We start from the raw sequence: 17,536 nt of genomic DNA on the forward strand, positions 1-17,536 counted from the left end.
ATATGACCCTGTAAGGTTGCCAGTGGGAGGGATTTGGGGGTTGGGGGCATGATGACGCCCCCCCAAACAGGTATTGCACATTGCCATGGTGATGGATTACTCACCTTGAGATCCCTGTGCACAATGTCATGCTGGTGCATGTGGTGGACACTCTCCAGGATCTGATTGATACACTGGCTGCAGAGAGAGGAGACACAGAACGCACACATCAATGCACAGCAGACACATCACACCCACCACACATCACACCCACCACACACTGACACAGTCAGGGGTAGGAACTAATGGAAACCACTGGTTTATGCATCAGATGAGGTGAGTTTCCCCTTGCTGTTTAAGCACTTTGAGCACTTTGAGATTCACTAAATTAATCCAATTCATGACTACTGCTGATTCTTATTATTAGAAACAGTGAACTACAACTACAGACTGATCGAGACAGACAGAGGGAGACAGAGAGAGAGACAGCGAGAGATAGACAGACAGAGAGAGCGACAGAGCGAGAGTGACACAGAGAGAGAGCCAAGAGAAAAACAGAGAGAAAGAGGCAGACAGACAGAGAGAGACTGAAAGAGAGCAAATAGGGAGACTGAGAAAGACAGAGAGATGCCGAGAAAGAGAGAGGAAGAGCAACTGTGCAGAGGACTCTGTGTGGAGTCAGAGGACCCTCGCTAGCCTCAGCCCTTTTTCCCTAACAGCTCTGTTTTCTTTGAACCCAAAAGCCTGCGAGACAGCAGATATATTAGCATGTCCCCTCAGCGCCAAGGCAAATTTCCTACTGTCGACCTCACATCTGTCATATCCTCCCCACAATCTGGCTGGACGAATTACACATGGCAGTTATATTCCATCTAGATGGGCCTACCCCTCCAATGGAGTTTTAAAGCAAACGTTGAGTAATACTGAAGTTGTTGCTTTTTTGGCCCTACTCTAAACATTGCCGGCGACTGCCAAGGTGAATTATCTGCAGTTTTCCACGGTCTGTGGGTAAAAACAACCACCTATTTGGGATACATTATCAGAGATTTCATCTGTAGACTCACCACAACTGCCATAGTGAATAAGGTCATTATCAACTTCAGTATGTGTGAGGAGAAGTGGGTTTGATAGTACAGGGTCCGGTTCCTGGTTTTTGGTTCAACCTTCTATTTACTCTCTAACACATTGTATTACTTAAACTGAGCTGAGCAGCCACTAATGTGCTGTTTTACATCAATCGAGCCATAAAAACAACAGCCCCTTTCCATCTAGTCAGACTGGGTTAAAAGTGGAGGAAGAAGACAATAGAAGAGGGACTGTATAATAAAAGAAAGAGAGAGAGAGAGAGAAGAGAGTGGATGCTATGAGAGACGGGGTCCTAGGAGGCCGTGGTACTCGTGATATATTCTCTGTGTTTTTCTTTCAGAGTAATCAGGAGAAAAGCATGTCTTGTGTCCAAATTTGGCAAAATCTGTGCTCTGCATTCCATTCCACTACGCAGGCACCAGAACTGCCTTTACCCAATAAAGTCTCCCCGTCTCTTGCCCTCTCTCCCTCCTTCAGTCTCAGGGAGACATGGGCCTACAGACACACACACATACACACATTTTCAGACCCCATTTCCCCTTCACTCTCTGTTGCCCCTCTTATCTTTCATACACATTTGTTCTCACTCTACCCACATTCTTTATCTCCCCCCTCCTTGTCCCCTCTCCTCTTTTTCTCACCCTCTCTTGGTTATCCAGTCTCTTTCCCTGTCCCTCTGTTTCTGCATCTCCCTCTCTTCTCCATGTACTAGTGAGGAGTCACACTCCCAGAGGCATTTTTCACCCTATCTATCATATTCCCTCTCTTCCTCTTCTGCTTGATTAAATGAGCAGCTCAGGCAACGTGGTTGAGCCTGACCCCAGAAACTCTTTGCAGCCAGAACAGAGCAATGCGCCTCCATAATGTCCACATGCTGACTGCAGCTTCCTTCCCCCTCTGAGAGCCACAGTCACCCCTGGCCCACACCAAGTTTCACTCTCTCCCACATGGCACACAAACACACTGCCAGGACAATGCTCACCCTAGAAAGGAAAGCATGAGTGTGGTACTGTATAGTTATACACAACGTCCATGTGGTGAAGAAGAGGATGTATTTTCCTGTATTAAGTTCATATGTACAAATGTTTCCAAAGGTACATGTTATGAAACAGACACAGCTGGGTTTCAACGGAAGCCAAGTGAGGCCCAAACAAACGTAGGTTGGGGGCAACAGTTGCAGTGTTGTGTGTTCTCAACATGGAGTTAGAATGATAGTGTGTACTGTACTATATACAGTACCAGTCATAAGTTTGGACACCCTTACTCATTCAAGAGTTTTACTTTATTTTTACTATTTTCAACATTGTAGAATAATTGTGAAGACATCAAAACTTTGTAATAACACATATGGAATCATGTAGTAACCAAGAAAGTGTATATATTTGAGATTCTTCAAAGTAGCCACCCTTTGCCTTGATGACAGCTTTGCACACTCTTGGCATTCTCTCAACCAGATTCATTAGGTAGTCACCTGGAATGCATTTCAATTAACAGATGTTCCTTGCTAAAAGTTAATTTCCTTCTTAATGCGTTTGAGCCAATCAGTTGGGTGGTATACAGAAGATAGCCCTATTTGGTAAAAGACCAAGTCCATATTATGGCAAGAACAGCTCAAATAAGCAAAGAGAAAAATGACAGTGCATCATTATTTTGAAAATTTCTTCAAGTGCAGTCACATAAACCATCAAGTGCTATGATGAAACTGTCTCTCACAAGGATCACCAAAGGAAAGGAAGACCCAGAGTTACCTCTGCTGCAGAAGATAAGTTAATTAGAGTTAACTACACCTCAGATTGCAGCCCAAATAAAGTAACAGACACATCTCAACATCAACTGTTCAGAGGAGACTGCGTGAATCAGGCCTTAATGGTGGAATTTCTGCAAAGAAACAACTGCTAAAGGACACCAATAAGAAGAAGAGACTTGCTTGAAGAAACACGAGCAATGGACATTAGACCGGTGTAAATCTGTCCTTTGGTCTGATGAGTCCAAATTTGAGATTTTACGTTCCAACCTTACGTTACAGTCTTTGTGAGACGCAGAGTAGGTGAACGGATGATATCCGCATGTGTGGTTCCCACCGTGAAGCATGGAGGAGGAGGAGGTGTGATGGTGTGAGGGGGGGGGGGGGGGGGGGGCTGTGCAGGTGACACTGTCAGTGATTTATTTAGAATTCAAGGCACACTTAACCAGCATGTCTACCACAGCATTCTGCAGTGAAACACCATCCCATCTGGTTTGCGCTTAGTGGGACTATCATTTGTTTTTCAACAGAACAATGACCCAACACACATCCAGGCTGTGTAAGGGCTATTTGACCAAGAAGGAGAGTGATGAAGTGCTGCATCAGATGACCTGGCCTCCACAATCACCCGACCTCAACCCAATTGAGATGGTTTTGGATGAGTTGAACTGCAGAGGGAATTGAAAAGCAGCCAACAAGTGCTCAGCATATGTGGGAACTCCTTCAAGACTGTTGGAAAGGCATTCCTCATGAAGCTGGTTGAGAGAATGCCAAGAGTGTGCAAAGCTGTCATCAAGGGTGGCTACTTTGAAGAATCTCAAATATAAAATATGTTTGGTTACTACATGATTCCATATGTGTCCTTTCATAGTGTTGATGTACAATGTAGAAAATAGTAAAAATAAAGAAAAACCCTTGAATGAGTAGGTGTTCCCAAACTTTTGACTGGTACTGTTTGTGTGCATATAGGAGAGTGTGTTTGTATAGTGTGTGTGTGTGTGTGTGTGTGTGTGTGTGTGTGTGTGTGTGTGTGTGTGTGTGTGTGTGTGTGTGTGTGTTCCCACCTGGCATCAGCCTCACTGTAATACTCTCTGGCAACAATGTCTTCAAACAGCTCTCCACCGGTGACACTGGGAGGAGAGAAACAACAGCTTAGTTGACACATGGACACCAGTCTGGAACCATGATGGTATGATGGCAAACACCCAGTCTACCAGAGACAACAGGAAACACAGCCCAGAGGGAGCATGTTCCACTGGACACACACACACACACACACACACACACACACACACACACACACACACACACACACACACACACACACACACACACACACACACACACACACACACACACACACACACACACACACACACACACACACACACACACACACACACACACATAAATGCATGATTTATGCAAAAGACAACATAGTCTAAGACTAGTCTAAGACAATTAAGTAGGTGTTTTGGTTGAGTAAGGATGTTGCCAACAATTGGGGCTAGGGTGTAACCCCAAAATGTGTCCTCTGAATGCCCTGTGGGGACATAGTGCGTGTCACCTTATCCTCTCCCCCTGTCAGAACAGACCCGGTAGACTGTGTGTTCTACATAAAACTCTCAGAGTACATCTCAGAGTACACCCGTGTTTCCCAACTCTAGGCCTCGAGTTTGTCTAAGGCCACAACAAAAATGTGGGCCGTTGGGGGAGGTACTCAGGGACTGGAGTTGGTTAACACTGGTGTACACCACTGCTGATACCCATACACACCATCACAGCCTCTGGAGTACAACAACAAAATAGATATTACTGTAACTAAAGAAATAAACCTTTCTGGTGGTTTTGGGTATTAGATGTACTCATGATAATAATATGGTAATTTAGCAGACTTAGAATTAATACACATAGTCATTACATGTGGCCTCTGTAGGAATCAAAGCCACGTTGTATTCTCTGGTGTTATAAGCAGTAAGCACCATTAAGTATGAGAGTTGTGAGAGTATACGTGCCAGAGACAGCAGTGGGACCGGCTGACAGGTATTAGTATACTCACAGGTCAAAGACGAGGTAATGGAAGCCTTCCTCTGAGATACTTTCGTGTAGTCGTACTGTGGGACAGACAGACAGACACACAGACAGACAGGGAGAGAAACAGAGAAGAGAGTTAAATAACAGTCATCTCTTATTTCCGTGTCTCTCGCCTCGTCAATTACCCACTCCGCTTTCGCCCGGAGCCCAAGGGACGCACTTAGGACAGTGAGAGCTTGTTTGTGCCACGTTGTGACCTACAGTTCCTGGAAAGCATGATATTTGCGTGGGCAAACGCATACTCCCTCAATCCCCTGTTGCCTCTGGCTGTGGAAGTGAAGCGCCTTCTGGGTAGGAGGTTACACTGTTTCATTCAGGTGACAGGAGCAGGTGTCAGTGGGAGAAGCTTTGCACTGCCACTTAAGTCCTGTAGCATGTTTGTCAGTGGCCAGTATAATACACACGATGTGTTAGCATGTGGCATGTGTGGCGTAAGAGAACAAGTTTGAATATACTGTACGTGTGAGTAACACCCCAGTGATATACAGACACAATGAGATCCAAACATTCCCCATTCAAATGACCCCACCCCCCCCTTTCCAATGACACACACGCACCCATGTCTGGCATGCCTCTGTGAGAACAAAGGGGAATGATGTAGATGTTCCCACTGAGCTTCTGTGCTCACCATGGAATACCAGGATTTCCACTGGGAACACACAGACTTCCAATGCTAATGCCATTCAAAGCATTGGGGCATAGTGATTTGTCCCTCAACACATCGTCTAAAATCGCTCATGGCACACGATGGTGAGCAACCTTACAGGATGTGTGTTTGTGAGTCAACATGTGCATGCATAAGTGTGTTCCTGTACTGTAGAGAGTGTGTGTTTAGTCATGTTTGATAGGAAGTGAAGGCCAACAGTACGTATCAAGGGTAGGTGGTGTGTGTGAGTCGTGTGTGTATAGGCCTGCAATGTCTGTCACGTGTGTGTTTATGAGTGCAGAAAGAGAGCAAAAGGGAGCTAAGATGCCACAGTGAGGGGGCAGAGAGTCAGTGTGCGTGTGTATGTGTGTGTGTTGGAATGAATTAGCTTGCCCTGCCAGCGGCAGTGCACTCCATTCCTCCCTCCCCCTCTCTCTACCTTTCTCTCTCAATTGCTCCCTTTGTTAGGAGTTTATCTGCAGTCCAAGCAGAAAACATGACAAGCTGTCCCTTTGACAGAGAGGTGAGGTGAGGTGAAGGGAGAGAGATGGAGAGAAGGAGTGTGCTTTAGGGGAGAGAGAGAGTGATAGAAAGAGAAAGTGATAGAAAGAGAAAGAAGGGGATAGGTGAGAGACAGATGGGGAGGGCGGGTGGACCAGCAGAATGAGATGCCACTGGAGAACAGAGAGAGAGAGAGAGAGAGAAGAAAATAATATTGGAAGGTAACAGAAAGAGAGAGAGAGAGAGAGAGCAGAAAGAGGAGGATGAGAGAAGGAAAAAGCAATTGTGAAGAGAGTTGAATGCAGAAAGAGGGAAGATAGAAACGAGAAGCAAGTGAAAGCAAAACAAAAAATGCAGAAGGAAGGAAGAGAGAAAAAGGAAATAGGTGCGTGTGTAGTTTGAATATGTGACTGGGTGAAGCTCATTAATATAGTCAGGCAGTAGGAGAAGAGGCATTCATGCTGTGCTATGAACTCTTCTCTCATCCTCTCCTCCATCGCTTTATCCGGTCCTCCCTCCCTACCTATCCCCCTTTCTCTCTTTCTCTGGCTTTGAAAGTGTAATTACATGTTGTCTCACTGGCCTGCTTGCTGCTGCCTGCTCACACCCACCTGCTCTCACCCACCTGCTCACCCACACACACCACACACACCACACACACACACAGTGCCCCCGTCTTCAGCCACACAGCTCACCACCAACACAAATCTCATGAATTTACATTCCTGTTACACATACCTCACATACACACGCACACATTGCACACGCTTGCACAAACCTGCATCAGTGGCGGTTGGTGCCATTTAAGATGACGGAGGACAATTATTTTTTTCATTAGCATGGCATTATTTTTATTACAGCATATTGGATGACTGTCATATTCTATTCACACAGTTTAATGTAACATCGATAGGTTAAGGCTACATGATACTCAAATTTTCAGTGACACACGGACAGATAGTGACACATTCAATACCGCCTTGTACACTCTTGCCTGATCTAGCTGATCTAGGGTGTAATCATTAGTCCAACAGTTGCAAACAAGAGTTTCTATTGGACAAATTCAGGTATGTTTTTCTCCGTTTCATTCTGTTTGTTTCAACAGAATCGGCGGAATGAATACACTCCTGATCACATGTAAAAACAGTTCACTTTCATAGCAGCCAAGTTGTATTCCTTCGCACATCTACGCGCTCTCCTCCTTTCACCTCCTCCCTTCGCTTGTGGACTTCAATGCACAACACGTCAGCTGTATGTGACCAGGCGAAAAAAAAACGTTCCAAGCCAAACCATATCATAACCGCTACACACAGCCTACATTGTTGTCACCATATTAGCTAAAGTAACGTCATAGTCAATATAGCTAATAGAACTAGCACGCTACAATCATGCAGTACAGCAGTTACATTTTAGCCATTACAGCTTAGCAGGTGGCAATAAATTAGTAAAACCAAAAGCGTACCTTGACTTGGAAGAGTTCCAGTGTTGTGTTGGATAATCATAGCCAGCTAGCCAACATAGCATCCCTCTGTTTGAGCTGGGTGTTTTGAGTAGGCTAAACAAGGTAGCTGCTTTTGATAGCTAAGTAAGTGAAAGTGAGTAAGTGAGAGTGAAAAAAAATGATGAAATATCTCTCTTTCTCTCTCTCACTTCTCCATAATTTTTGAAGAAATTAATTTGTTCAAAACTGTTCAACTATTGTCTTTCTCTTTGAGTCAACTACTCACCACATTTTATGCACTGCAGTGCTAGCTAGCTGTAGCTTACATGCTGACCACACCACTCGCATTGCAAAATAAATGTACACATACATGTTAGTCAAACATTTCATCTAAACAGCTTGCACGCGTCAACGAGATTCTGTGTAGCCAGGCGAGAAAATAGAACTTGGTTCTATTTTTGACACTTGATGCACAGCAAGTCCCACCTCTCCCATCTCCTCACTGGTTTTTAGGAGCATACAGTTGAAGTCGGAAGTTTACATACACTTAGGTTGGAGTCATTAAAACTTGTTTTTCAACCACTCCACAAGTGTCTTGGTAAACTATAGTTCTGGCAAGTTGGTTAGGACTACTTCTATCTACTTTGTGCATGACGAAAGTACTTTTTCCAACAATTGTTTACAGACAGATTTTTTCACTTATAATTCACTGTATCACAATTCCAGTGGGTCAGAAGTTTACATACACTAAGTTGACTGTGCCTTTAAACAGCTTGGAAAATTCCAGAAAATTATGTCATGACTTTAGAAGCTTCTGATAGGCTAATTGACATCATTTGAGTCAATTGGAGGTGTACCTGTGTATGTATTTCAAGGCCTACCTTCAAACTCAGTGCCTCTTTGCTTGACATCATGGGAAAATCAAAAGAAATCAGCCAAGACCTCAGAAAATAAATTGTAGACCTCCACAAGTCTGGTTCATCCTTGGGAGCAATTTCCAAACGCCTGAAGGTACCACGTTCATCTGTACAAACAATAGTACGCAAGTATAAACACCATGGGACCACGCAGCCGTCATACCGCTCAGGAAGGAGATGCGTTCTGTCTCCTAGAGATGAACATATTTTGGTACAAAAAGTGCAAATTAATCCCAGAACAACAGCAAAGGACCTTGTGAAGTAGTAAAATGGTGCCGGAAGAAATGGCAGCAGTTTTACCCATTGTGCTATTATGTGTTTTTTTTGCGTTATTTGTAACTTATTTTGTACATAATGTTTCTGCAACCGTATCTTATGGCAAAAAAGAGCTTCTGGATATCAGGACAGCGATCACTCACCTCGGATTAGACAAAGAGTTTTTCTACAACAAGGACGACGTACAAGACATTCTCCAAACACCCCACAGGGCCGACATCTTTGTTATTTGCAAGAGGAAGCGACGCAGGTACAGAGCACAAAGAGCCGGATGCCTGGTCAATACTACTCGCCAACGTGCAATCATTGGACAATAAATTAGACGAGGTACGATCACGAATATCCTACCAACGGTACATCAAAAACTGTAATATCCTATGTTTCACGGACTCGTGGCTGAATGACGACATGGATATTCAGATAGCGGGATATACGCTGCACCGGCAAGATAGAACAGCTAACGTAAGACGAGGGGGGGGGGGGGGGGGATCTGTGCATATTTGTGAACAACAGCTGGAGCACGAAATCTAAGGAGGTCTCTAGATTTTGCTCGCCTGAAGTAGAGTATATTGTGATAAATAGCAGGCCACACTACTTGCCTCGACTTTTCAGCTATACTTTTCGTGGCTGTTTATTTACCAACACAGACAGATGCTGGAACTAAGACCGCACTCAGTCAGCTGTATAAGGAAATAAGCAAACAGGAAACCACTCACCCAGAGGCGTCGCTCCTAGTGGTCGGAGACTTTAATGCAGGGAAACTTAATTAGTTCTACCAAATTTCTATCAACATGTTAAATGTGCAACCAGAGGGAAAAAATTCTATATCACCTGTACTCCACACACAGAGACGCGTACAAAGCTCTCCCTCGCCCTCCATTTGGTAAATCCGACCACAACTATATCCTCCTGATTCCTGCTTACAAGCAAAAATTAAAGCAGGAAGCACCAGTGACTTGGTCTATAAAAAATGTTGTCAGATGAAGCAGATGCTAAACTACAGGACTGTTTTGCTATCACAGACTGGAACATGTTCCGGGATTCTTCCGATGGCATTGAGGAGTACACCACATCAGTCACTGGCTTTATCAATAAGTGCATCGATGACGTCGTCCCCACAGTGACTGTACGTACATACCCCAACCAGAAACCATGGATGACAGGCAACACTCGCACTGAGCTAAAGAGTAGAGTTGCCGCTTTCAAGGTGCGGTACTCTAACCCGGAAGCTTACAAGAAATCCTGCTATGCCCTGCGACGAACCATCAAACAGGCAAAGCGTCAATACAGGGATAAGATTGAATCGTCTTATGTGGCAGGGCTAGCAAATGATTACAGACTACAAAGGGAAGCACAGCCGCGAGCTGCCCAGTGACACAAGCCTACCAGACAAGCTAAATCACTTCTATGCTCGCTTCGAGGCAAGCAACACTGAGGCATGCATGAGAGCATCAGCTGTTCCGGACGACTGTGTGATCACCCTCTCCGTAGCCGACGTGAGTAAGACCTTTAAAAAGGTCAACATACACTGGCTGCAGGGCCAGACGGATTACCAGGACGTGTGCTCCGGGCATGTGATGACCAACTGGCAGGTGTCTTCACTGACATTTTCAACATGTCCCTGATTGAGTCTGTAATACCAACATGTATCAAGCAGACCACCATAGTCCCTGTGCCCAAGAACACAAAGGCAATCTGCCTAAATGACTACAGACCCGTAGCACTCATGTCCGTAGCCATGAAGTGCTTTGAATGGTTGGTAATGGCTCACATCAACACCATTATCCCAGAAACCAAGGACCCACTCCAATTTTCAAACCGCCCAAACAGATCCACAGATGATGCAATCTGTATTGCACTCCACACTGCCCTTTCCCACCTGGACAAAAGGAACACTTATGTGAGAATGCTATTCATTGACTACAGCTCAGCTTTCAACACCATAGTACCCTCAAAGCTCATCACTAAGCTAAGGATCCTGGAACTAAACACCTCCCTCTGCAACTGGATCCTGGACTTCCTGACGGGCTGCCCCCAGGTGGTGAAGGTAGGTAGCAACACATCTGCCATGCTGATCCTCAACACTGGAGCTCCACAGGGGTGCGTGCTCAGTCCCCTCCTGTACTCCCTGTTCACCCACGACTGCATGGCCAGGCACGACTCCAACACCATCATTAAGTTTGCAGACAACACAACAGTGGTAGGCCTGATCAATGACGAGACAGCCTATAAGGAGGAGGTCAGAGACCTGGCAGGGTGGTGCCAGAATAATAACCTATCCCTCAACATAACCAAGACTAAGGAGATGATTGTGGACTACAGGAAAAGGAGGACTGAGCACGCCCCCATTCTCATCGACGGGGCTGTAGTGGAGCAGGTTGAGAGCTTCAAGTTCCTTGGTGTCCACATCCACAACAAACTAGAATGGTCTAAACACACCAAGACAGTCATCAAGAGGGCACGACAAAGCCTATTCCCCCTCAGGAAACAAAAAATATTTGGCATGGGTCCTGAGATCCTCAAAAGGTTCTACAGCTGCAACATCGAGAGCATCCTGACTGGTTGCATCACTGCCTGGTACGGCAATTGCTCGGCCTCTGACAGCAAGGCACTACAGAGGGTAGTGTGTACGGCCCAGTACATCACTGGGGCAAAGCTGCCTGCCATCCAGGACCTCTACACCAGGCGGTGTCAGAGGAAGACCCTAAAAATTGTCAAAGACCCCAGCCACCCCAGTCATAGACTGTTCTCTCTACTACCGCATGGCAAGCGGTACCAGAGTGCCAAGTCTTGGACAAAAAGGCTTCTCAACAGGTTTTACCCCCAAGCCATAAGACAGGTAATCAAATGGCTACCCGGACTATTTGCATTGTGTGCCCCCCCCAACCCCCCTCCCCAACCCCTCTTTTTTACGCTGCTGCTACTCTCTGTTTATCATATATGCATAGTCACTTTAACTATGCATTCATTTACATACTATCTCAATTGGGCCAACCAACCAGTGCTCCCGCACATTGGCTAACCGGGCTATCTGCATTGTGTCCCGCCACTCGCCAACCCCTCTTTTACGCTACAGCTACTCTCTGTTCATCATATATGCATAGTCAGTTTAACCATATCTACATGTACATACTACCTCAATCAGCCTGACTAACCAGTGTCTGTATGTAGCCTCGCTACTTTTATAGCCTCGCTACTGTATAAAGTCTGTCTTTTTACTGTTGTTTTATTTCTTTACTTACCTATTGTTAACCTAATACCTTTTTTGCACTACTGGTTTGAGCCTGTAAGTAAGCATTTCACTGTAAGGTCTACACCTGGTGTATTCGGTGCACGTGACAAATAAACTTTGATTTGATTTGAAGATGCTGGAGGAAACAGGTACAAAAGTATCTATATCCACAGTAAAACGAGTCCTATATCGACATAACCTGAAATGCCGCTCAGCGAGGAAGAAGCCACTGCTCCAAAACCGCCATAAAAAAGCCAGACTACTGTTTGCAACTGCACATGGGGACAAAGATCGTACTTTTTGGAGAAATGTCCTCTGGTCTGATGAAACAAAAATAGAACTGTTTGGTCATAATGACCATTGTTATGTTTGGTGGTAAAAGGGGGAGGCTTGCAAGCTGAAGAAAACCATCCCAACCGTGAAGCATGGGGTGGCAGCATCATGTTGTGGGGGGGCTTTGCTGCAGGAGGGACTGGTGCACCTCACAAAATAGATGACTTCATGAGGAAGCAAAATTATGTGGTTATATTGAACCGACATCTCAAGACATCAGTCAGGAAGTTAAAGCTTAGTCGCAAATGGGTCTTCCAAATGGACAATGACCCCAAGCAGACTTCGAAAGTTGTGGAAAAATGGATTAAGGACAAGAAAGTCAAGGTATTGGAGTGGCATTCACAAAGCCCTGACCTCAATCCTATAGAAAATGTGTGGACAGAACTGAAAAGGCATGTGCGAGCAAGGAGTCTTACAAACCTGACTCAGTTACACCAGCTCTGTCAGGAGGAATGGGCCAAAATTCACCCAACTTATTGTGGGAAGCTTGAACGTTTGACCCAAGTTAAACAATTTAAAGGCAATGCTACCAAATACTAATTGAGTGTATGTAAACTTCTGACCCACTGGGAATGTGATGAAAGAAATACAAGCTGAAATAAATCATTCTCTCTACTATTCTGTCACATTATTAAAATAAAGTGGTGATCCTAACTGACCTAAGACAGGGAATTTTTACTAGGATTAAATGTCAGGAATTGTGAAAAAACTGAGCTTAAATGTATTTGGCTAAGGTGTATGTACACTTCCGACTTCAACTGTATATCCATGTGGGTGATTGAAAGATTAACTGAGGTTTACACTCCAGTCCAGTTGGTGTTGGTAATGCACCTTAAAGTTGGTTTCCAACATTAAGGCAAACAACTTCTTCCACAGAAGAATAAGAAGACTACTACTACTACTGAAGAAGGAGAGATTACTAAAAATGAGTTTCCCCTATTATCTGTGGATTAAATGTCAGAGTAGAGAATACACGATTTTGGGTGACTCAAAATGGGTCTAAATTCTACAAAGATCCATGAAAAAAAGGACCTTGTGCATTTCAGGTATAATAACAAACGAATGTATATATTCCAGGACAAATTAGCTAGCAACAGCAAGCTAGCTAGCTAAATGTCCATGAATGTTTCATGTGTTTCGACCTGTCCCCAAATGAATACAATTGGTTCAGAGTTCATTTCGATATTTCAACCTGCGTGTCTGGATCACGTCTGGTGTGGATGTGCAAAATCAACATGCGGACGCACGTGTGTCCGAGGTCTAGACAGCATATTATGGTTTCAGTGCTAGATTCATTCTCTGATCCTTTGATTGGGGGGACAACATGTCATTTCATACTGCAAGAGCTCTGGTAGGTTGGAGGACGTCCTCCGGAAGTTGTCAGAATTACTGTGTAAGTCTATGGAAGGGGATGAGAACCATGAACCTCCTAAGTTTTGTATTGAAGTCAATGTACCCAGAAGAAGATGGAAGCTAACTATCCTCCAGCTACACCATGGTGCTACCGTACAGAGTGCGGTTGAGGATACTGTAGGCGTTCATCGCAAAACAGTGTGTTTTAATCAATAATTTGGTGAAAAGTGTATATATTTAGTATAGTTTTATTTAAAAATTATAACTTTTTAAATGTTTCACTATTATTATTTTATGAAATTCACTGAGGATGGTCCTCCCCTTTTTCTGAGGAGGAGCCTCCACTAACCTGCATGTATGTCGCACATTCACTGTAGTGGAAAGAGAGACTGGCTTGCAGTGTGAGGCGAGGTGACAACTGTCATTTCCCTGAGTTTGCATGCGGTGGTGGGTTGGCTCCTAAATTCTGTGGCTCTCACTCACCAGTCGGACCATGCAAATGGTCCACACTAGTGGGCATCATTTAATTTGGCTGGCTCCCTCCATTTGCCTACACCCTAACTCTCTTCCATGAATTGCTGAGGTGACTCCATGTAACACACTGACACCGGAGACACCCTCAATGCTCTTCAAACCAACATGGCTGAAATATGGGCAGAATTTGACCACTCAAATCTCTGTTTTTTCTTCTGGACACCCAACAACGTTTTGGCAGCAGTCAATGTACAGCGAGAGACTTCACCTGTTGCTAGACTGACAACAATGTCACCTCGGTTTCGTCCTGTCATTGTTGGTTGCCACCAAACTGCTCTTGCTCAGCAGGTAGGTTATCATACAGACCCACTTTTCATTTAGCCTACTATGGTAAGTACAGTAGGAGACACTCACCTATGTTGGGATGTTTGAGCAGGCGACAGATGCGGGCCTCTCGTTCCAGTTTTTGATGATCTGAGGGGAGAGGAAAAGGAGGATAAACACAATCGCACAACTTTTCTGTCGTTCAGTCGATACCCTGCAGGATCTGTCCATTTTTTACAACTCTTTCCACAAACCACCATTTGGCAAGGAAATCCTTATGTATCATGTATGTTATGTTCAAGGGGCTCTTTACATATAGTAGTAGTACTATAAAAAATCTAAATCAAAATATACACTCATTCAGGCAGTGGAGTCTCATCCGTTCTGCTGTCCCACCACCAATTGGACGGGTCTACTATACCCCCATCTCACCCATCTCTCTTCCATATACACTGGGTATACCAAACACTAGGAACCTCTTCCTAATATTGAGTTGCAACCCCCCGCTTTTGAACAGTCTCAATTTGTCTGGGCATGAACTACAAGGTGTTGAAAGCGTTCCACAGGGATGCTGGCCCATGTTGACTTGAATGCTTCCCACATTTAGGTCAAGTTGGATGGATGTTCTTTGGGTGATGAACCATTCTTGATACACACAGGAAACGGTTGAGCGTGAAAAACACAGCAGCGTTGCAGTTCTTGACACACTCAAACCGGTGCGCCTGGCACCTACTACCATACCCTGCTTGAAGGCACTTAAATATTTTTGTCTTGCCCATTCACCCTCTGAATGGAACACATACACAATCCATGTCTTAATTGTCTGAAGGCTTCAAAATCCTTCTTTAACCTGTCTCCTCCCCTTCATCTACAGTGATTGAAGTGGATTTAACAAGTGACATCAATAAGGGATCACAGCTTTCAACTAGATTCACCTGGCCAATGACATGGAAAAAGTTCCTAATGTTTTGTACACTCAGTGTATATTTAACCAGGTTGGTGTGGGGTCCTGATATTTATGAGCAGGCAGAGCAACCATGCACAACTAACGCCTCCCTCCACTCAGCTCCTACAGTGCAAGGAACCAGGTCTAAGGAGACAGGGGACAGAGATGGAGAAGTGATCATACACTCAATGTACTTCAGACATACAGTAAATATAACCCCCCCCCCACACACAATATAACAATATACACCCCCCCACCAATTATGATTTTCTAAATAAAATAACAATTACGGTATTTGAAAATACCCCAGTTTACGGTATGTATATATGGTATATCGCCCAAGCCTAATCAGTGGTAACCATGGCAACAAGGCCCAACAGTTAACAACATTTCTCCACTCCAAATCAGGCTCCATCCTAAAGGAGGTTTATAATAAACTGATGTTCTATTCTGGCGTATATTAAACTACACTGAACTCTGTGGACCTGCTTCATCAAATAGCCTTTGATTAAAGGATATGAGAAATGGAAACTCATAATAATATACAGCATATCCAGGCAAGTATGAGCTGTGTACTAGAACACACTGTGATGCACAAAAATGCTTGCAGCAGCACAAGCCTATTGCACTTAGTTAAATTAGTCTCCTGGGCTCAGACTAATACAATCACTGTCCAGTTAAGGACTCTAATTGTATGGGGCGGCGCTGTGTGTGTGTGTGTTCACATCGACTAATCGGTGCCCCGCACATTGACTCTGTACCGGTACCCCCTGTATACAGCCTCGCTATTGTTATTTTACTGCTGCTCTTTAATCATTTGTTACTTTAATTTCTTTTTTTTCTTTTTTTTTTACTGCATTGTTGGTTAGGGCTCATAAGTAAGCATTTCATTGTAAGGTCTACACCTGTTGTATTCGGCACATGTGACAATTATTATTTTGTTAAATTTGATTTGACATCCATACGTGCGTGGGTGGGCAGTATTAAAACCTAGTGCTCCAATTGCAGCCTTACATGGATAGATTGGATGGACAGACAGATGGCTGGCTAGAATGACAGATAAAGAGATGGTACTGTGGGATGAGGAAAGAGATCGTGGGCCAGGTTCAGAGAGACCTTGGCACCAGCTGTTAGGCTCCCGGGGACAGATGTGTGTGTTATGTGTGTGTGTGTGTTATGTGTGTATGTGTTACTACGCCAGGGCAGAACGGAGTAGACCTCTGGCCTCTCTAATCCCTCCCTCACGCTCCTGTCCCCCGTCCAGGATTTGGGATTTGGGAAACGGAGCCTCCCAGTCATCCCAACTGGCTGGCTAGGTGCTGGAATCATCTGTCCGGCTTGTTACATAGCTGGCCCACAGAAAGAATGTGACTTCATCGATGGAATATGACATGGCTACATACACAGAGCATAGCTAGCCGTGGCAGCCATTAGATGGGCAGAGACACTGGGATTTTACAGTAGAGATTGCTGGAGCAGAGTAGAGTATGCTGGAAACCTCCCTTCGGTACACCCACGGTCACTCACAAAAACACACCTTTCCTTTTCGGAGAATTTCAGAAGTAAAAAGTCAGCTCTCGACACTTGAGCACATGGCCTCAGAAAGGCTTGTCATTTCTCACACACACAAACATACACACAGCCAAGAACATATGCACACACACACACACACACCTCCAGGTAATCTATTCTACAACACAAGGCCACAGTGCTCAGGTTTAAAAGGGGGGATTTTCTTTTAAATTGAAGGTTGGGATCTGAGGCCATTCAAGCTCTGACATTATCTGAGGATGCTGTGCACACGCACGCCCTCTCTCTGTCTGACAAACACATTCCTGTGACACACACACACACTCTGGACACACACAAGTTGGCTGCTGTGAAAAGATAATGGTAGACTGCGGCATGAAGGGTCTGTCACTGAGAGAAGAGAGCGAGAGAAAGTGAAAATGAGAAACTGAGTGTGAAGGAGTACTGTAGACAGAGTGAAAATGAGAAACTGAGTGTGAAGGAGTACTGTAGACAGAGTGAAAATGAGAAACTGAGAGTGAAGGAGTACTGTAGACAGAGTGAAAATGAGAAACTGAGTGTGAAGGAGTACTGTAGACAGAGTGAAAATGAGAAACTGAGAGTGAAGGAGTACTGTAGACAGAGTGAAAATGAGAAACTGAGAGTGAAGGAGTACTGTAG

General features: G+C 44.6%; 1 protein-coding gene across 27 annotated transcripts in view; it reads right to left on the bottom strand.

Annotated features, from left to right (window-relative positions):
- Positions 1-17,536, bottom strand: part of LOC129836313 (calcium/calmodulin-dependent protein kinase type II subunit gamma) — a 101,931-nt gene that overhangs the window by 39,872 nt on the left and 44,523 nt on the right. For all 27 annotated transcript variants that reach the window (XM_055902306.1, XM_055902304.1, XM_055902307.1 and 24 more), the window contains exons 3-6: positions 14,491-14,550; positions 4,869-4,923; positions 3,874-3,939; positions 105-177 (exon numbers count right to left, since the gene is read on the bottom strand). In XM_055902306.1, the coding sequence (XP_055758281.1) occupies positions 105-177; positions 3,874-3,939; positions 4,869-4,923; positions 14,491-14,550 (254 nt within the window). The remainder of the gene's footprint in view (positions 1-104; positions 178-3,873; positions 3,940-4,868; positions 4,924-14,490; positions 14,551-17,536) is intronic.

Source organism: Salvelinus fontinalis, chromosome 37 (genome assembly GCF_029448725.1).
Source record: "Salvelinus fontinalis isolate EN_2023a chromosome 37, ASM2944872v1, whole genome shotgun sequence".
Lineage (NCBI taxonomy): Eukaryota > Metazoa > Chordata > Actinopteri > Salmoniformes > Salmonidae > Salvelinus > Salvelinus fontinalis.